Raw genomic sequence first — 22,535 nt, 5'->3', positions numbered from 1 at the left:
CAAGGCAAGCCTATAGACCCAAGCCACTATGAATAACAACAAGGCAAGCCTATAGACCCAAGCCACTATTAATAACAACAAGGCAAGCCTATAGACCCAAGCCACTAATAATAACAACAAGGCAAGTCTATAGACCCAAGCCACTAATAATAACAACAAGGCAAGCCTATAGACCCAAGCCACTAATAATAACAAGGCAAGCCTATAGACCCAAGCCACTAATAATAACAAGGCAAGCCTATAGACCCAAGCCACTAATAATAACAAGGCAAGCCTATAGACCCAAGCCACTAGTAATAACAACAAGGCAAGCCTATAGACCCAAGCCACTAATAATAACAAGGCAAGCCTATAGACCCAAGCCACTAATAATAACAAGGCAAGCCTATAGACCCAAGCCACTAATAATAACAACAAGGCAAGTCTATAGACCCAAGCCACTAATAATAACAACAAGGCAAGCCTATAGACCCACGCCACTAATAATAACAACAAGGCAAGCCTATAGACCCAAGCCACTATTAATAACAAGGCAAGCCTATAGACCCAAGCCACTATTAATAACAAGGCAAGCCTATAGACCCAAGCCACTATTAATAACAAGGCAAGCCTATAGACCCAAGCCACTATTAATAATAACAAGGCAAGCCTATAGACCCACGCCACTATTAATAACAAAAAGGCAAGCCTATAGACCCAAGCCACTAATAATAACAAGGCAAGCCTATAGACCCAAGCCACTAATAATAAGGCAAGCCTATAGACCCAAGCCACTAATAATAAGGCAAGCCTATAGACCCAAGCCACTAATAATAACAACAAGGCAAGCCTATAGACCCAAGCCACTATTAATAACAACAAGGCAAGCCTATAGACCCAAGCCACTATTAATAACAAGGCAAGCCTATAGACCCAAGCCACTAATAACAAGGCAAGCCTATAGACCCAAGCCACTAATAATAACAACAAGGCAAGCCTATAGACCCAAGCCACTATTAATAACAACAAGGCAAGTCTATAGACCCACGCCACTATTAATAACAACAAGGCAAGCCTATAGACCCACGCCACTATTAATAATAACAAGGCAAGCCTATAGACCCAAGCCACTATTAATAACAACAAGGCAAGCCTATAGACCCAAGCCACTATTAATAACAACAAGGCAAGCCTATAGACCCAAGCCACTATTAATAACAACAAGGCAAGCCTATAGACCCAAGCCACTATTAATAACAACAAGGCAAGCCTATAGACCCAAGCCACTATTAATAACAACAAGGCAAGTCTATAGACCCACGCCACTATTAATAACAACAAGGCAAGCCTATAGACCCACGCCACTATTAATAATAACAAGGCAAGCCTATAGACCCAAGCCACTATTAATAACAACAAGGCAAGCCTATAGACCCAAGCCACTATTAATAACAACAAGGCAAGCCTATAGACCCAAGCCACTATTAATAACAACAAGGCAAGCCTATAGACCCAAGCCACTATTAATAATAACAAGGCAAGCCTATAGACCCAAGCCACTATTAATAACAACAAGACAAGCCTATAGACCCACGCCACTATTAATAACAACAAGGCAAGCCTATAGACCCAAGCCACTATTAATAATAACAAGGCAAGCCTATAGACCCACGCCACTATTAATAAGGCAAGCCTATAGACCCAAGCCACTATTAATAACAACAAGGCAAGCCTATAGACCCAAGCCACTATTAATAACAACAAGGCAAGCCTATAGACCCAAGCCACTAATAATAACAAGGCAAGCCTATAGACCCAAGCCACTAATAATAACAAGGCAAGCCTATAGACCCAAGCCACTAATAATAACAAGGCAAGCCTATAGACCCAAGCCACTATTAATAACAACAAGGCAAGCCTATAGACCCAAGCCACTAATAATAACAAGGCAAGCCTATAGACCCAAGCCACTAATAATAACAAGGCAAGCCTATAGACCCAAGCCACTAATAATAACAACAAGGCAAGCATATAGACCCAAGCCACTAATAATAACAAGGCAAGCCTATAGACCCAAGCCACTAATAACAACAAGGCAAGCCTATAGACCCAAGCCACTAATAATAATAACAAGGCAAGCCTATAGACCCAAGCCACTATTAATAACAACAAGGCAAGCCTATAGACCCAAGCCACTATTAATAACAACAAGGCAAGCCTATAGACCCAAGCCACTAATAATAACAACAAGGCAAGCCTATAGACCCAAGCCACTATTAATAACAACAAGGCAAGCCTATAGACCCACGCCACTAATAATAACAACAAGGCAAGTCTATAGACCCAAGCCACTATTAATAACAACAAGGCAAGCCTATAGACCCAAGCCACTAATAATAACAAGGCAAGCCTATAGACCCAAGCCACTAATAATAACAAGGCAAGCCTATAGACCCAAGCCACTAATAATAACAACAAGGCAAGCCTATAGACCCAAGCCACTAATAATAACAAGGCAAGCCTATAGACCCAAGCCACTAATAATAACAAGGCAAGCCTATAGACCCAAGCCACTAATAATAACAAGGCAAGCCTATAGACCCAAGCCACTATGAATAACAACAAGGCAAGCCTATAGACCCAAGCCACTATGAATAACAACAAGGCAAGCCTATAGACCCAAGCCACTATGAATAACAACAAGGCAAGCCTATAGACCCAAGCCACTATTAATAACAACAAGGCAAGCCTATAGACCCAAGCCACTAATAATAACAACAAGGCAAGTCTATAGACCCAAGCCACTAATAATAACAACAAGGCAAGCCTATAGACCCAAGCCACTAATAATAACAAGGCAAGCCTATAGACCCAAGCCACTAATAATAACAAGGCAAGCCTATAGACCCAAGCCACTAATAATAACAAGGCAAGCCTATAGACCCAAGCCACTAGTAATAACAACAAGGCAAGCCTATAGACCCAAGCCACTAATAATAACAAGGCAAGCCTATAGACCCAAGCCACTAATAATAACAAGGCAAGCCTATAGACCCAAGCCACTAATAATAACAACAAGGCAAGTCTATAGACCCAAGCCACTAATAATAACAACAAGGCAAGCCTATAGACCCACGCCACTAATAATAACAACAAGGCAAGCCTATAGACCCAAGCCACTATTAATAACAAGGCAAGCCTATAGACCCAAGCCACTATTAATAACAAGGCAAGCCTATAGACCCAAGCCACTATTAATAACAAGGCAAGCCTATAGACCCAAGCCACTATTAATAATAACAAGGCAAGCCTATAGACCCACGCCACTATTAATAACAAAAAGGCAAGCCTATAGACCCAAGCCACTAATAATAACAAGGCAAGCCTATAGACCCAAGCCACTAATAATAAGGCAAGCCTATAGACCCAAGCCACTAATAATAAGGCAAGCCTATAGACCCAAGCCACTAATAATAACAACAAGGCAAGCCTATAGACCCAAGCCACTATTAATAACAACAAGGCAAGCCTATAGACCCAAGCCACTATTAATAACAAGGCAAGCCTATAGACCCAAGCCACTAATAACAAGGCAAGCCTATAGACCCAAGCCACTAATAATAACAACAAGGCAAGCCTATAGACCCAAGCCACTATTAATAACAACAAGGCAAGTCTATAGACCCACGCCACTATTAATAACAACAAGGCAAGCCTATAGACCCACGCCACTATTAATAATAACAAGGCAAGCCTATAGACCCAAGCCACTATTAATAACAACAAGGCAAGCCTATAGACCCAAGCCACTATTAATAACAACAAGGCAAGCCTATAGACCCAAGCCACTATTAATAACAACAAGGCAAGCCTATAGACCCAAGCCACTATTAATAACAACAAGGCAAGCCTATAGACCCAAGCCACTATTAATAACAACAAGGCAAGCCTATAGACCCAAGCCACTATTAATAACAACAAGACAAGCCTATAGACCCACGCCACTATTAATAACAACAAGGCAAGCCTATAGACCCAAGCCACTATTAATAATAAGGCAAGCCTATAGACCCACGCCACTATTAATAACAAGGCAAGCCTATAGACCCAAGCCACTATTAATAACAACAAGGCAAGCCTATAGACCCAAGCCACTATTAATAACAACAAGGCAAGCCTATAGACCCAAGCCACTAATAATAACAAGGCAAGCCTATAGACCCAAGCCACTATTAATAACAACAAGGCAAGCCTATAGACCCAAGCCACTAATAATAACAAGGCAAGCCTATAGACCCAAGCCACTAATAATAATAACAAGGCAAGCCTATAGACCCAAGCCACTAATAATAACAACAAGGCAAGCCTATAGACCCAAGCCACTAATAATAACAACAAGGCAAGCCTATAGACCCAAGCCACTAATAATAACAACAAGGCAAGCCTATAGACCCAAGCCACTAATAACAACAAGGCAAGCCTATAGACCCAAGCCACTAATAATAATAACAAGGCAAGCCTATAGACCCAAGCCACTAATAATAATAACAAGGCAAGCCTATAGACCCAAGCCACTAATAATAATAACAAGGCAAGCCTATAGACCCAAGCCACTATTAATAACAACAAGGCAAGCCTATAGACCCAAGCCACTAATAATAACAACAAGGCAAGCCTATAGACCCAAGCCACTATTAATAACAACAAGGCAAGCCTATAGACCCACGCCACTAATAATAACAAGGCAAGTCTATAGACCCAAGCCACTATTAATAACAACAAGGCAAGCCTATAGACCCAAGACACTAATAATAACAAGGCAAGCCTATAGACCCAAGACACTAATAATAACAAGGCAAGCCTATAGACCCAAGCCACTATTAATAACAACAAGGCAAGCCTATAGACCCAAGCCACTATTAACAACAAGGCAAGCCTATAGACCCAAGCCACTATTAACAACAAGGCAAGCCTATAGACCCAAGCCACTATTAACAACAAGGCAAGCCTATAGACCCAAGCCACTATTAACAACAAGGCAAGCCTATAGACCCAAGCCACTATTAACAACAAGGCAAGCCTATAGACCCAAGCCACTATTAATAACAACAAGGCAAGCCTATAGACCCAAGCCACTAATAATAACAAGGCAAGCCTATAGACCCAAGCCACTAATAATAACAAGGCAAGCCTATAGACCCAAGCCACTAATAATAACAACAAGGCAAGCCTATAGACCCAAGCCACTAATAATAACAAGGCAAGCCTATAGACCCAAGCCACTATGAATAACAACAAGGCAAGCCTATAGACCCAAGCCACTATGAATAACAACAAGGCAAGCCTATAGACCCAAGCCACTAATAATAACAACAAGGCAAGCCTATAGACCCAAGCCACTAATAATAACAACAAGGCAAGCCTATAGACCCAAGCCACTAATAATAACAACAAGGCAAGCCTATAGACCCAAGCCACTAATAATAAGGCAAGCCTATAGACCCAAGCCACTAATAATAACAACAAGGCAAGCCTATAGACCCAAGCCACTATGAATAACAACAAGGCAAGCCTATAGACCCAAGCCACTAATAATAAGGCAAGCCTATAGACCCAAGCCACTAATAATAAGGCAAGCCTATAGACCCAAGCCACTATTAATAACAACAAGGCAAGCCTATAGACCCAAGCCACTATTAATAACAACAAGGCAAGCCTATAGACCCAAGCCACTATTAATAACAAGGCAAGCCTATAGACCCAAGCCACTATTAATAACAACAAGGCAAGCCTATAGACCCAAGCCACTAATAATAACAAGGCAAGCCTATAGACCCACGCCACTAATAATAACAACAAGGCAAGCCTATAGACCCAAGCCACTAATAATAACAAGGCAAGCCTATAGACCCAAGCCACTAATAATAATAACAAGGCAAGCCTATAGACCCAAGCCACTAATAATAACAACAAGGCAAGCCTATAGACCCAAGCCACTATGAATAACAACAAGGCAAGCCTATAGACCCAAGCCACTAATAATAACAAGGCAAGCCTATAGACCCAAGCTACTATTAATAACAACAAGGCAAGCCTATAGACCCAAGCCACTAATAATAACAAGGCAAGCCTATAGACCCACGCCACTATTAATAACAACAAGGCAAGCCTATAGACCCAAACCACTATGAATAACAAGGCAAGCCTATAGACCCAAGCCACTATTAATAACAACAAGGCAAGCCTATAGACCCAAGCCACTATTAATAACAACAAGGCAAGCCTATAGACCCAAGCCACTATTAATAACAACAAGGCAAGCCTATAGACCCAAGCCACTAATAACAAGGCAAGCCTATAGACCCAAGCCACTAATAATAACAAGGCAAGCCTATAGACCCAAGCCACTAATAATAACAAGGCAAGCCTATAGACCCAAGCCACTAATAATAACAAGGCAAGCCTATAGACCCAAGCCACTAATAATAACAAGGCAAGCCTATAGACCCAAGCCACTATTAATAACAACAAGGCAAGCCTATAGACCCAAGCCACTAATAATAATAAGGCAAGCCTATAGACCCACGCCACTAATAATAATAACAAGGCAAGCCTATAGACCCAAGCCACTAATAATAACAACAAGGCAAGCCTATAGACCCAAGCCACTATTAATAACAACAAGGCAAGTCTATAGACCCAAGCCACTATTAATAACAACAAGGCAAGCCTATAGACCCAAGCCACTATTAATAACAACAAGGCAAGCCTATAGACCCAAGCCACTATTAATAACAACAAGGCAAGCCTATAGACCCAAGCCACTATTAATAACAACAAGGCAAGCCTATAGACCCAAGCCACTATTAATAACAACAAGGCAAGCCTATAGACCCAAGCCACTAATAATAACAACAAGGCAAGCCTATAGACCCAAGCCACTATTAATAACAACAAGGCAAGCCTATAGACCCAAGCCACTATTAATAACAACAAGGCAAGCCTATAGACCCAAGCCACTATTAATAACAACAAGGCAAGCCTATAGACCCACGCCACTATTAATAACAAGGCAAGCCTATAGACCCAAGCCACTAATAATAACAACAAGGCAAGCCTATAGACCCAAGCCACTATTAATAACAACAAGGCAAGCCTATAGACCCACGCCACTATTAATAATAACAAGGCAAGCCTATAGACCCAAGCCACTATTAATAACAACAAGGCAAGCCTATAGACCCAAGCCACTATGAATAACAACAAGGCAAGCCTATAGACCCAAGCCACTATGAATAACAACAAGGCAAGCCTATAGACCCAAGCCACTAATAATAACAACAAGGCAAGCCTATAGACCCAAGCCACTAATAATAACAACAAGGCAAGCCTATAGACCCACGCCACTATTAATAACAACAAGGCAAGCCTATAGACCCAAGCCACTAATAACAACAAGGCAAGCCTATAGACCCAAGCCACTAATAATAACAACAAGGCAAGCCTATAGACCCAAGCCACTATTAATAACAACAAGGCAAGCCTATAGACCCAAGCCACTATGAATAACAACAAGGCAAGCCTATAGACCCAAGCCACTAATAATAACAAGGCAAGCCTATAGACCCAAGCCACTAATAATAACAACAAGGCAAGCCTATAGACCCAAGCCACTAATAATAACAACAAGGCAAGCCTATAGACCCAAGCCACTAATAATAACAACAAGGCAAGCCTATAGACCCAAGCCACTATTAATAACAACAAGGCAAGCCTATAGACCCAAGCCACTATTAATAACAACAAGGCAAGCCTATAGACCCAAGCCACTATTAATAACAACAAGGCAAGCCTATAGACCCAAGCCACTATTAATAACAACAAGGCAAGCCTATAGACCCAAGCCACTAATAATAACAAGGCAAGCCTATAGACCCACGCCACTAATAATAAGGCAAGCCTATAGACCCACGCCACTAATAATAAGGCAAGCCTATAGACCCAAGCCACTAATAATAACAACAAGGCAAGCCTATAGACCCACGCCACTAATAATAACAAGGCAAGCCTATAGACCCAAGCCACTAATAATAACAACAAGGCAAGCCTATAGACCCACGCCACTAATAATAAGGCAAGCCTATAGACCCACGCCACTAATAATAAGGCAAGCCTATAGACCCAAGCCACTAATAATAAGGCAAGCCTATAGACCCACGCCACTAATAATAACAACAAGGCAAGCCTATAGACCCAAGCCACTATTAATAACAACAAGGCAAGCCTATAGACCCAAGCCACTAATAACAACAAGGCAAGCCTATAGACCCAAGCCACTAATAACAACAAGGCAAGCCTATAGACCCAAGCCACTAATAACAACAAGGCAAGCCTATAGACCCAAGCCACTAATAATAAGGCAAGCCTATAGACCCAAGCCACTAATAATAAGGCAAGCCTATAGACCCAAGCCACTAATAATAAGGCAAGCCTATAGACCCACGCCACTAATAATAACAACAAGGCAAGTCTATAGACCCAAGCCACTATTAATAACAACAAGGCAAGCCTATAGACCCAAGCCACTATTAATAACAACAAGGCAAGCCTATAGACCCAAGCCACTAATAATAACAAGGCAAGCCTATAGACCCACGCCACTAATAATAAGGCAAGCCTATAGACCCAAGCCACTAATAACAACAAGGCAAGCCTATAGACCCAAGCCACTAATAATAACAACAAGGCAAGCCTATAGACCCACGCCACTAATAATAACAAGGCAAGCCTATAGACCCAAGCCACTAATAATAACAACAAGGCAAGCCTATAGACCCACGCCACTAATAATAAGGCAAGCCTATAGACCCACGCCACTAATAATAAGGCAAGCCTATAGACCCACGCCACTAATAATAACAACAAGGCAAGCCTATAGACCCACGCCACTAATAATAACAACAAGGCAAGCCTATAGACCCAAGCCACTATTAATAACAACAAGGCAAGCCTATAGACCCAAGCCACTATTAATAACAACAAGGCAAGCCTATAGACCCAAGCCACTAATAATAAGGCAAGCCTATAGACCCAAGCCACTAATAATAAGGCAAGCCTATAGACCCAAGCCACTAATAATAAGGCAAGCCTATAGACCCAAGCCACTAATAATAAGGCAAGCCTATAGACCCACGCCACTAATAATAACAACAAGGCAAGCCTATAGACCCACGCCACTAATAATAACAACAAGGCAAGCCTATAGACCCAAGCCACTAATAATAACAAGGCAAGCCTATAGACCCAAGCCACTAATAATAACAACAAGGCAAGCCTATAGACCCACGCCACTAATAATAACAACAAGGCAAGCCTATAGACCCAAGCCACTAATAATAACAACAAGGCAAGCCTATAGACCCACGCCACTAATAATAACAACAAGGCAAGCCTATAGACTCACGCCACTAATAATAACAACAAGGCAAGCCTATAGACCCAAGCCACTATTAATAACAACAAGGCAAGCCTATAGACTAGAGGTCGACCAATTATGATTTTTCAACGCCGATACCGATACAGATTATTGGAGGACAAAAAAAGCCGATACCGATTAATCGGCCGATTTAAAAAAAAAATAATAATAATTAAAAAAACAAAAAAATAAAAAAATGTAAAAATACAAAATATATATATATATACACTGCTCAAAAAAAATAAAGGGAACACTAAAATAACACATCCTAGATCTGAATGAATGAAATATTCTTATTAAATACTTTTTTCTTTACATAGTTGAATGTGCTGACAACAAAATCACACAAAAATGATCAATGGAAATCAAATTTATCAACCCATGGAGGTCTGGATTTGGAGTCACACTCAAAATTAAAGTGGAAAACCACACTACAGGCTGATCCAACTTTGATGTAATGTCCTTAAAACAAGTCAAAATGAGGCTCAGTAGTTTGTGTGGCCTCCACTTGCCTGTATGACCTCCCTACAACGCCTGGGCATGCTCCTGATGAGGTGGCGGATGGTCTCCTGAGGGATCTCCTCCCAGACCTGGACTAAAGCATCCGCCAACTCCTGGACAGTCTGTGGTGCAACGTGGCGTTGGTGGATGGAGCGAGACATGATGTCCCAGATGTGCTCAATTGGATTCAGGTCTGGGGAACGGGCTGGCCAGTCCATAGCATCAATGCCTTCCTCTTGCAGGAACTGCTGACACACTCCAGCCACATGAGGTCTAGCATTGTCTTGCATTAGGAGGAACCCAGGGCCAACCGCACCAGCATATGGTCTCACAAGGGGTCTGAGGATCTCATCTCGGTACCTAATGGCAGTCAGGCTACCTCTGGCGAGCACATGGAGGGCTGTGCGGCCCCCCAAAGAAATGCCACCCCACACCATGACTGACCCACCGCCAAACCGGTCATGCTGGAGGATGTTGCAGGCAGCAGAACGTTCTCCACGGCGTCTCCAGACTCTGTCACGTCTGTCACGTGCTCAGTGTGAACCTGCTTTCATCTGTGAAGAGCACAGGGCGCCAGTGGCGAATTTGCCAATCTTGGTGTTCTCTGGCAAATGCCAAACGTCCTGCACGGTGTTGGGCTGTAAGCACAACCCCCACCTGTGGACGTCGGGCCCTCATACCACCCTCATGGAGTCTGTTTCTGACCGTTTGAGCAGACACATGCACATTTGTGGCCTGCTGGAGGTCATTTTGCAGGGCTCTGGCAGTGCTCCTCCTGCTCCTTGCACAAAGGCGGAGGTAGCGGTCCTGCTGCTGGGTTGTTGCCCTCCTACGGCCTCCTCCACGTCTCCTGATGTACTGGCCTGTCTCCTGGTAGCGCCTCCATGCTCTGGACACTACGCTGACAGACACAGCAAACCTTCTTGCCACAGCTCGCATTGATGTGCCATCCTGGATGAGCTGCCTACCTGAGCCACTTGTGTGGGTTGTAGACTCCGTCTCATGCTACCACTAGAGTGAAAGCACCGCCAGCATTCAAAAGTGACCAAAACATCAGCCAGGAAGCATAGGAACTGAGAAGTGGTCTGTGGTCACCACCTGCAGAACCACTCCTTTATTGGGGGTGTCTTGCTAATTGCCTATAATTTCCACCTGTTGTCTATTCCATTTGCACAACAGCATGTGAAATGTATTGTCAATCAGTGTTGCTTCCTAAGTGGACAGTTTGATTTCACAGAAGTGTGATTGACTTGGAGTTACATTGTGTTGTTTAAGTGTTCCCTTTATTGTGTAGTATATATCATACACACACACACACATTTTTGTAATAATGACAATTGCAACAATACTGAATGAACAATGAACACTTTTATTTTAACTTAATATAATACATAAATAAAATCTATTTAGTCTGAAATAACATGAGAACATATGTTACAACGAACCACCAGCTTTTATGGGTCTTCAATATTCCCAGTTAAGAAGTTTTAGGTTGTAGTGCAGAAAGCAGAGCTTGTCTGCATGGTCCCCTGTCAGTCTGCCTCCGTGAAACACAGATCTTATTTGAAGTAGATCAAGACATTCTCTATGGAAGACATGAACGGTAAAATAACGAAGTTCAGCCGCAAGTTATTACAGGAATTATAACGCGTCGACTATTTCTCTCTAAACCATATACCTTTGACTATTCCGGAAACTATCACCTCGAAAACAAAACGTTTATTCCGTTCCGTATTTTATCTAACGGGTGGCATCCATGAGTCTAAATATTCCTGTTACATTGCACAACCTTCAATGTTATGTCATAATTACGTAAAATTCTGGCAAATTAGTTCGCAAAGAGCCAGGCGGCCCAAACTGTTGCATATACCCTGACTCTGCGTGCAATGAACACAAGATAAGTGACACAATTTCACCTGGTTAATATTGCCTGCTAACCTGGATTTCTTTTAGCTAAATATGCAGGTTTAAAAATATATACTTGTGTATTGATTTTAAGAAAGGCATTGATGTTTATGGTTAAGTACATATTGGAGCAATGACAGTCATTGATTGATTGTTTTTTATAAGATAAGTTTAATGCTAGCTAGCAACTTACCTTAGCTTACTGCATTTGCTAACAGGCAGGCTCCTCGTGGAGTGCAATGTAATCAGGTGTTAGAGCATTGGACTAGTTAACTGTAAGGTTGCAAGATTGGATCCCCCGAGCAGACAAGGTTAAAAATCTCGTTCCTAGGCCGTCATTGAAAATAAGAATGTGTTCTTAACTGACTTGCCTAGTTAAATAAAGATTAAAGAAAGGTGTAAAAAAAAATAAAAAAAAATTCATCAATTTTATGACAAATCGGCGCCCAAAAATACCGATTTCCGATTGTTATGAAAACTTGAAATCGGCCCTAATTAATCGGCCATTCCGATTAATCGGTCGACCTCTACTATAGACCCAAGCCACTAATAATAACAACAAGGCAAGCCTATAGATACACTTTCCTACTCATTCATTACAGCTGCAGTGCTTGTTGTAGCGCTGAGTGGAAATAGGAAGAACGAGCATTTTATGGGTTATAAAAGTGTTGACTACAAAGTGTTGACAGCGCTGAGTAAGAACTTAAACATGAACTCACTCATAAAAACAGCAGCTCGTTGCTGTATTCCTTGACCGTCTCTAGTCGTGATTTTAAACGTTTTCAAATCTCACAGTATCAATTTTGCTGTAGCTTTCTTTTACACCTGCTACGTTACTGCAGACACGGTCATCTGAGCCATCTGATTGGCCAGCGGTAGGCCTAGCTGGTTCGATTTTAAAGTTTACGAATGGAAATCAAATTTACATGAAGTTTGATCCTTTCTTAGCTTATATATGAATATCTATACAAACTTTAACAAAATGATAACCTGTCGGGGGGGGTCCGTCATTCTTAACATGTATCATCTTTGATTCACTTTAATTATTCTCCTTTTTTACTGACTAATAAAGTAGTTGGTCAACAGATGATAGTCATTCTGTCTGAGAAGAAAAACAGATTTTTAAATTATTTAGATCAAACGTTATAATTCAGTAGGCTAATCATATATGAGGGTTTGCAGGTCCAGGAGTTTTCCTTCCTGCCCATGTGACATGGGCCCCGAGTGGCGCAGCGCTCCAAGGCACTGCATCTCAGTGCAAGAGGCGTCACTACAGTCCCTGGTTCGAGTTTTAGGCTGTATCACATCCAGGCTGTGATTGGGAGTCACATAGGGCGGCGCACAATTGGCCCAGTGTCGTCCGGGTTTGGCCGGGGTAGGTCGTCATTGTAAATAAGAATTTGTTCTTAACTGACCTGCCTAGTTAAATAAAGGTTAAATAAAAATAAAAACATTGTACAAGACAGACTCAGTCAGGACAGATGGCCTGGAAAACCTCCTGGCCCTAATTCATCAGTCAGGACAGATGGTCTGGAAAACCTCCTGGCCCTAATTCATCAGTCAGGACAGATGGTCTGGAAAACCTCCTGGCCCTAATTCATCAGTCAGGACAGATGGTCTGGAAAACCTCCTGGCCCTAATTCATCAGTCAGGACAGATGGTCTGGAAAACCTCCTGGCCCTAATTCGTCAGTCAGGACAGATGGTCTGGAAAACCTCCTGGCCCTAATTCGTCAGTCAGGACAGATGGTCTGGAAAACCTCCTGGCCCTAATTCGTCAGTCAGGACAGATGGTCTGGAAAACCTCCTGGCCCTAATTCATCAGTCAGGACAGATGGTCTGGAAAACCTCCTGGCCCTAATTCATCAGTCAGGACAGATGGTCTGGAAAACCTCCTGGCCCTAATTCGTCAGTCAGGACAGATGGTCTGGAAAACCTCCTGGCCCTAATTCGTCAGTCAGGACAGATGGTCTGGAAAACCTCCTGGCCCTAATTCGTCAGTCAGGACAGATGGTCTGGAAAACCTCCTGGCCCTAATTCGTCAGTCAGGACAGATGGTCTGGAAAACCTCCTGGCCCTAATTCGTCAGTCAGGACAGATGGTCTGGAAAACCTCCTGGCCCTAATTCATCAGTCAGGACAGATGGTCTGGAAAACCTCCTGGCCCTAATTCATCAGTCAGGACAGATGGTCTGGAAAACCTCCTGGCCCTAATTCATCAGTCAGGACAGATGGTCTGGAAAACCTCCTGGCCCTAATTCATCAGTCAGGACAGATGGTCTGGAAAACCTCCTGGCCCTAATTCATCAGTCAGGACAGATGGTCTGGAAAACCTCCTGGCCCTAATTCATCAGTCAGGACAGATGGTCTGGAAAACCTCCTGGCCCTAATTCGTCGGTCAGGACAGATGGTCTGGAAAACCTCCTGGCCCTAATTCGTCAGTCAGGACAGATGGTCTGGAAAACCTCCTGGCCCTAATTCGTCAGTCAGGACAGATGGTCTGGAAAACCTCCTGGCCCTAATTCATCAGTCAGGACAGATGGTCTGGAAAACCTCCTGGCCCTAATTCGTCAGTCAGGACAAATGGTCTGGAAAACCTCCTGGCCCTAATTCGTCGGTCAGGACAGATGGTCTGGAAAACCTCCTGGCCCTAATTCGTCAGTCAGGACAGAAGGTCTGGAAAACCTCCTGGCCCTAATTCGTCAGTCAGGACAGATGGTCTGGAAAACCTCCTGGCCCTAATTCGTCAGTCAGGACAGATGGTCTGGAAAACCTCCTGGCCCTAATTCGTCAGTCAGGACAGATGGCCTGGAAAACCTCCTGGCCCTAATTCATCAGTCAGGACAGATGGTCTGGAAAACCTCCTGGCCCTAATTCGTCAGTCAGGACAGATGGTCTGGAAAACCTAACTAATGGATCCAATCTGTGATGTGTCCCGTCTCTAATTAAAAGCTCCATTCTATGTGATGTGTCCTGGCCCTAACTAATGGATCCAGTCTGATATGTGACGTGTCCTGGCCCTAACTAATAGATCCAGTCTGATATGTGATGTGTCCTGTCTCTAATTCCTGGATCCAGTCTGATATGTGATGTGTGTCCTATCACTAACTAATAGATCCAGTCTGATGTGTCCTGTCTGTCTAACTAACGGCCTCCCGGGTGGCGCAGTGGTCTAGGGCACTGCATCGCAGTGCTAGCTGCGCCACCAGAGTCTCTGGGTTCGCGCCCAGGCTGGGCTGGGTTCGCGCCCAGGCTCTGTTGCAGCCGGCCGCAACCGGGAGGTCCGTGGGGCGACGCACAATTGGCATAGCGTCGTCCGGGTTAGGGAGGGTTTGGCCGGTAGGGATATCCTTGTCTCAGTATGTAAAATGTAATAAAATGTATGCACTCTACTGTAAGTCGCTCTGGATAAGAGCGTCTGCTAAATGACTAAAATGTCAAATGTAAATGTAACTAATGGATCCAGTCTGATATGTGATGTGTCCTGGCCCTAACTAATAGATCCAGTCTGATATGTGATGTGTCCTGTCTCTAATGGATCCAGTCTGATATGTGATGTGTCCTGTCTCTAACTAATGGATCCAGTCTTATATGTGATGTGTCCTGGCTCTAACTAATGGATCCAGTCTGATACGTGATGTGTCCTGGCCCTAACTAATAGATCCAGTCTGATATGTGATGTGTCCTGTCTCTAATGGATCCAGTCTGATATGTGATGTGTCCTGTCTCTAACTCATAGATCCAGTCTGATATGTGATGTGTCCTGTCTCTAACTAATAGATCCAGTCTGATATGTGAGGTGTCCTGGCCCTAACTAATAGATCCAGTCGGTGATGTGTCCCATCTCTATCTAATAGATCCAGTCTAATATGTGATGTGTTCTGTCTCTAATGGATCCAGTCTGATATGTGATGTGTGTCCTGTCTCTAACTAATAGATCCAGTCTGATATGTGATGTGATGTGTCTCTAACTCAGATCCAGTCTGATATGTGACGTGTCTCTAATGGATCCAGTCTGATGTGTTTCCTGTACCTCCAGGGATACAGCTGGTCAGGAGAGGTTCAACAGCATAACCTCAGCCTACTACCGTGGGGCCAAGGGAATAGTACTGGTCTATGACATCACAAAGCAGGAAACGTTTGACGACCTGCCCAAGTGGATGAAGATGATCGACAAGGTCAGACTAAAAACTCTTGGAACAGCTTTTGATCGCTTGGTGGGTTTTTAGTGTGAGTTTTAATCCTACTGTAGTAGAGCAGTGTTTCTCAACCCTGGTCCTCCAGTACCACCAACCCTGGTCCTCCAGTACCCCCAACCCTGGTCCTCCAGTACCCCCAACCCTGGTCCTCCAGTACCCCCCAAACCCTGGTCCTCCAGTACCCCCCAAACCCTGGTCCTCCAGTACCCCCAAACCCTGGTCCTCCAGTACCCCCAAACCCTGGTCCTCCAGTACCCCCAAACCCTGGTCCTCCAGTACCACCCAACCCTGGTCCTCCAGTACCACCCAACCCTGGTCCTCCAGTACCCCCAACAGTACAGTTTATTTGTACTGTAATCCTGGACAAGCAGACCTCATACAACTTGTCAACTAATCATCAAGCCCTCAATGAGTTGAATGAGGTGTGTTGGTCCAGGATTACAATACAAATAAACTGTACTGTTGGGGGATCTGACTAGTCTGCTTGTCTGTCTGTCTGCCTGCCTGTCTGTCTGCTTGTCTGCCTGCCTGTGTCTGTCTGTCTGTCTGTCTGTCTGTCTGTCTGTCTGTCTGTCTGTCTCTGCCTGCCTGCTTGCCTGTCTGCCTGCCTGCCTGCTTGCCTGTCTGCCTGCCTGCCTGTCTGCCTGCCTGTCTGTCAGAATTTATCCCTGATCTCCTCTTTGATTGGTCAGAATGCTTTTTAGAGGACCTACTAGTGCACTAATCTCTCCTCTTTGATTGGCCAGTATGCTTCAGAGGAGGCAGAGCTGCTGCTAGTGGGGAACAAGCTGGACTGTGAGACAGACCGCATCGTGACTAAACAGACTGCGGAGAGGGTGAGTTACACACTGATCTAGGATCAGATAACTGACGATATCCTCACCTCAATCATTAGAGGGAGGAAATGAGGTCAGAGTGCAGGCTCTCCGCTTCACAGCTCTGTATGGGTTTTGGCTGACATTAAATGTAGCATTCACATCAAATCAACAGTGTAATGTTTGGATTCAGTCTGGTCAGGTGAACTGTTGTGTCCTCGCCTTTTAGTCGAATCATTTCCCCATTATCTCCAAACTGTTCTCGTTCAATTGTTATATATTTGCTTTTATAGTTCTTCTGTTAGAAACATTTCAATTTGGCCCTATCCGTATAGGCCAATTCCCACGAGTGTAAAGGGTTAATTCCGCTCTAGATTAAACACAGACGTCGCTCTTGTTACAATAGCTCACCTCATCAGAGGAATGTGTAGGAAGCAGTGACATTTTCACTTTACATTGTGCTTTGAAGATCCACTGAAGAATCTGACAGTTAATGAAAAACCTTCAGTTGGAAATTACCCAGAGTTCTGAGTGCTTTAAAGTTTGGTCAGGAGCCTCCCCAATGGTCTAAGGTACTGCATCGCAGTGCTTGAGGCGTCACTACAGACCCGGGTTTGATCCCAGGCTGTGTCCACAGCTGGCCGTGACCCATGAGGCGGCGCACAATTGGCCCAGCGTCGTCCGGGTTAGGGGAGGGTTTGTCCGGCTGGGATTTCCTTGTCCCATCGCGCTCTAGCGACTCCTTGTGGCGGGCCGGGCACCTGCAAGTTGACATAGTCGCCAGCTGGACGGTGTTTCCTCCGACACATTGGTGCGGCTGGCTTCCGGGTTAAGCGAGCAGTGTGTCAAGGCGCGGTGCGGCAGGGTCGTGTTTCAGAGGACGCATGGCTCTCGACCTTCGCCTCTCCCGAGTCCGTACGGGAGTTGCAGCGATGGGACAAAACTGTAACTACCAATTGGATATCACGAAATTGGGGAGAAAAATGGGTAAATTAAGTTTGGTCACTTTCTATACTTATAATCTTGCCGGATCCCCCGGGAAACAAAACTACAGAAGTTCCATTTCTGTCCGCAGTTTGTCTCAAGGATATCTGGGTTGCGTTTCTGCGAGGCCAGTGCCAAGGATAACTTTAACGTGGAGGAGTGCTTTCTAAAACTAGTGGACGACATTCTAGCCAAGGTGAGTAGTTACCTCACTGTGCTCTTGTTGTCTCTGCTATAACTAAAATATATATTTTATTATTTTCAATGTAATGATTTTTTTCTTCAGTATTTGTTAGGAAATCAATAGTTTCCTGTGACTGTAAATATATTATTAAGTTATAATAGTCTACAATGTGTTTTATAGTATTGTGATTAGGCATTTTTGTGGATGTCGTTGAACCCTAGATTTCCTCAAATGTTTTCCTATAATTCCCAATATTGTCTTGTGTGTGACTGTAGCCTGTACAACATGTGACTGTAGCCTGTACAACACGTGACTGTAGCCTGTACAACACGTGACTGTAGCCTGTACAACACGTGACTGTAGCCTGTACAACATGTGACTGTAGCCTGTACAACACGTGACTGTAGCGTGTACAACACGTGACTGTAGCCTGTACACCATGTGACTGTAGCCTGTACACCATGTGACTGTAGCCTGTACACCACGTGACTGTAGCCTGTACACCACGTGACTGTAGCCTGTACACCACGTGACTGTAGCCTGTACAACACGTGACTGTAGCCTGTACACCATGTGACTGTAGCCTGTACACCATGTGACTGTAGCCTGTACACCATGTGACTGTAGCCTGTACAACACGTGACTGTAGCCTGTACAACACGTGACTGTAGCCTGTACAACACGTGACTGTAGCCTGTACAACACGTGACTGTAGCCTGTACACCACGTGACTGTAGCCTGTACACCACGTGACTGTAGCCTGTACACCATGTGACTGTAGCCTGTACACCATGTGACTGTAGCCTGTACAACACGTGACTGTAGCCTGTACACCACGTGACTGTAGCCTGTACAACACGTGACTGTAGCCTGTACAACACGTGACTGTAGCCTGTACACCATGTGACTGTAGCCTGTACACCACGTGACTGTAGCCTGTACACCATGTGACTGTAGCCTGTACAACACGTGACTGTAGCCTGTACAACACGTGACTGTAGCCTGTACAACACGTGACTGTAGCCTGTACAACACGTGACTGTAGCCTGTACAACACGTGACTGTAGCCTGTACAACACGTGACTGTAGCCTGTACAACACGTGACTGTAGCCTGTACAACACGTGACTGTAGCCTGTACAACACGTGACTGTAGCCTGTACACCACGTGACTGTAGCCTGTACACCACGTGACTGTAGCCTGTACACCACGTGACTGTAGCCTGTACACCACGTGACTGTAGCCTGTACACCACGTGACTGTAGCCTGTACACCACGTGACTGTAGCCTGTACACCACGTGACTGTAGCCTGTACACCACGTGACTGTAGCCTGTACACCACGTGACTGTAGCCTGTACAACACGTGACTGTAGCCTGTACAACACGTGACTGTAGCCTGTACAACACGTGACTGTAGCCTGTACAACACGTGACTGTAGCCTGTACAACACGTGACTGTAGCCTGTACACCACGTGACTGTAGCCTGTACACCACGTGACTGTAGCCTGTACACCACGTGACTGTAGCCTGTACACCACGTGACTGTAGCCTGTACAACACGTGACTGTAGCCTGTACACCACGTGACTGTAGCCTGTACACCACGTGACTGTAGCCTGTACACCACGTGACTGTAGCCTGTACACCACGTGACTGTAGCCTGTACACCACGTGACTGTAGCCTGTACACCACGTGACTGTAGCCTGTACACCACGTGACTGTAGCCTGTACACCACGTGACTGTAGCCTGTACACCACGTGACTGTAGCCTGTATACCACGTGACTGTAGCCTGTATACCACGTGACTGTAGCCTGTACACCACGTGACTGTAGCCTGTACAACACGTGACTGTAGCCTGTACACCACGTGACTGTAGCCTGTACACCACGTGACTGTAGCCTGTACACCACGTGACTGTAGCCTGTACACCACGTGACTGTAGCCTGTACACCACGTGACTGTAGCCTGTACAACACGTGACTGTAGCCTGTACAACACGTGACTGTAGCCTGTACACCACGTGACTGTAGCCTGTACACCACGTGACTGTAGCCTGTACAACACGTGACTGTAGCCTGTACAACACGTGACTGTAGCCTGTACAACACGTGACTGTAGCCTGTACACCATGTGACTGTAGCCTGTACACCACGTGACTGTAGCCTGTACACCACGTGACTGTAGCCTGTACAACACGTGACTGTAGCCTGTACACCACGTGACTGTAGCCTGTACACCACGTGACTGTAGCCTGTACACCATGTGACTGTAGCCTGTACAACACGTGACTGTAGCCTGTACACCACGTGACTGTAGCCTGTACACCACGTGACTGTAGCCTGTACACCACGTGACTGTAGCCTGTACAACACGTGACTGTAGCCTGTACAACACGTGACTGTAGCCTGTACAACACGTGACTGTAGCCTGTACAACACGTGACTGTAGCCTGTACAACACGTGACTGTAGCCTGTACAACACGTGACTGTAGCCTGTACAACACGTGACTGTAGCCTAGCCTGTACAACACGTGACTGTAGCCTGTACAACACGTGACTGTAGCCTGTACACCACGTGACTGTAGCCTGTACACCACGTGACTGTAGCCTGTACACCACGTGACTGTAGCCTGTACAACACGTGAATGTAGCCTGTACAACACGTGACTGTAGCCTGTACAACACGTGACTGTAGCCTGTACAACACGTGACTGTAGCCTGTACAACACGTGACTGTAGCCTGTACACCACGTGACTGTAGCCTGTACACCACGTGACTGTAGCCTGTACACCACGTGACTGTAGCCTGTACACCACGTGACTGTAGCCTGTACAACACGTGACTGTAGCCTGTACAACACGTGACTGTAGCCTGTACACCACGTGACTGTAGCCTGTACACCACGTGACTGTAGCCTGTACACCACGTGACTGTAGCCTGTACACCACGTGACTGTAGCCTGTACAACATGTGACTGTAGCGTGTACAACACGTGACTCACCACAGCCTGTAATAAAGACTCTTGGTTTCTACTGTCAACTTCCTGTTCTGTGTTGTGTCTTCCTGTCTCATCAGATGCCTCTGGAGATTCCCAGTAGGGAGCTTTCCAACAGTATCCTGTCTCTGCAGCCTGAACCAGACGTTCCTCCTGAGCTCAACCCGCCACGCATGCGCTGTTGCTGAGACCCCCCTACCACCTCCACCATCCTCCCTCCACCATCCTCCCTCCACCCTGCTGAGACCCCCTACCACCTCCACCATCCTCCCTCCACCCTGCTGAGATCCTCCACCATCCTCCCTCCACCCTGCTGAGACCCCCTACCACCTCCACCATCCTCCCTCCACCCTGCTGAGACCCCCTACCACCTCCACCATCCTCCCTCCACCCTGCTGAGACCCCCCTACCACCTCCACCATCCTCCCTCCACCCTGCTGAGACCCCCTACCACCTCCACCATCCTCCCTCCACCCTGCTGAGACCCCCTACCACCTCCACCATCCTCCCTCCACCCTGCTGAGATCCTCCACCATCCTCCCTCCACCCTGCTGAGACCCCCCTACCACCTCCACCATCCTCCCTCCACCCTGCTGAGATCCTCCACCATCCTCCCTCCACCCTGCTGAGATCCTCCACCATCCTCCCTCCACCCTGCTGAGACCCCCTTCCCCTTCCACCATCCTCCCTCCACCTTGCTGAGATCCTCCACCATCCTCCCTCCACCCTGCTGAGATCCTCCACCATCCTCCCTCCACCCTGCTGAGACCCCCCTACCACCTTCACCATCCTCCCTCCACCCTGCTGAGACCCCCCTTCCCCTTCCACCATCCTCCCTCCACCCTGCTGAGACCCCCTTCCCCTTCCACCATCCTCCCTCCACCCTGCTGAGACCCCCTTCCCCTTCCACCATCCTCCCTCCACCCTGCTGAGACCCCCTTCCCCTTCCACCATCCTCCCTCCACCCTGCTGAGACCCCCTTCCCCTTCCACCATCCTCCCTCCACCCTGCTGAGACCCCCTTCCCCATCCACCATCCTCCCTCCACCCTGCTGAGACCCCCTTCCCCATCCACCATCCTCCCTCCACCCTGCTGAGACCCCCTTCCCCATCCACCATCCTCCCTCCACCCTGCTGAGATCCTCCACCATCCTCCCTCCACCCTGCTGAGATCCTCCACCATCCTCCCTCCACCCTGCTGAGATCCTCCACCAGATCCCCCTACCACCTCCACCATCCTCCCTCCACCCTGCTGAGACCCCCTTCCCCTTCCTCCCTCCACCCTCCACCCTGCTGAGATCCCCCTACCACCTCCACCATCCTCCCTCCACCCTGCTGAGATCCCCCTACCACCTCCACCATCCTCCCTCCACCCTGCTGAGATCCCCCTACCACCTCCACCATCCTCCCTCCACCCTCCACCCTGCTGAGATCCCCCTACCTCCTCCACCATCCTCCCTCCACCCTGCTGAGACCCCCTACCACCTCCACCATC

General features: G+C 46.0%; 1 protein-coding gene across 1 annotated transcript in view; it reads left to right on the top strand.

The window, feature by feature from the left end:
* The window catches only part of rab12 (RAB12, member RAS oncogene family), a 33,802-nt gene extending 12,477 nt beyond the window's left edge, over positions 1 to 21,325 (top strand). The window contains exons 3-6 of the mRNA XM_038987923.1: positions 15,898 to 16,036; positions 16,804 to 16,893; positions 17,948 to 18,052; positions 21,122 to 21,325. Of these exons, the coding sequence (XP_038843851.1) occupies positions 15,898 to 16,036; positions 16,804 to 16,893; positions 17,948 to 18,052; positions 21,122 to 21,229 (442 nt within the window). The 3' untranslated portion in view covers positions 21,230 to 21,325. The remainder of the gene's footprint in view (positions 1 to 15,897; positions 16,037 to 16,803; positions 16,894 to 17,947; positions 18,053 to 21,121) is intronic.
* Positions 21,326 to 22,535: the final 1,210 nt, after the last annotated feature.

Source organism: Salvelinus namaycush, unplaced genomic scaffold (genome assembly GCF_016432855.1).
Source record: "Salvelinus namaycush isolate Seneca unplaced genomic scaffold, SaNama_1.0 Scaffold893, whole genome shotgun sequence".
In the NCBI taxonomy this organism is placed as follows: Eukaryota; Metazoa; Chordata; class Actinopteri; order Salmoniformes; family Salmonidae; genus Salvelinus; species Salvelinus namaycush.
The sequence above is the reverse complement of the archived record's forward strand: the minus strand, read 5'-3'. Positions and strand labels throughout refer to the sequence as shown.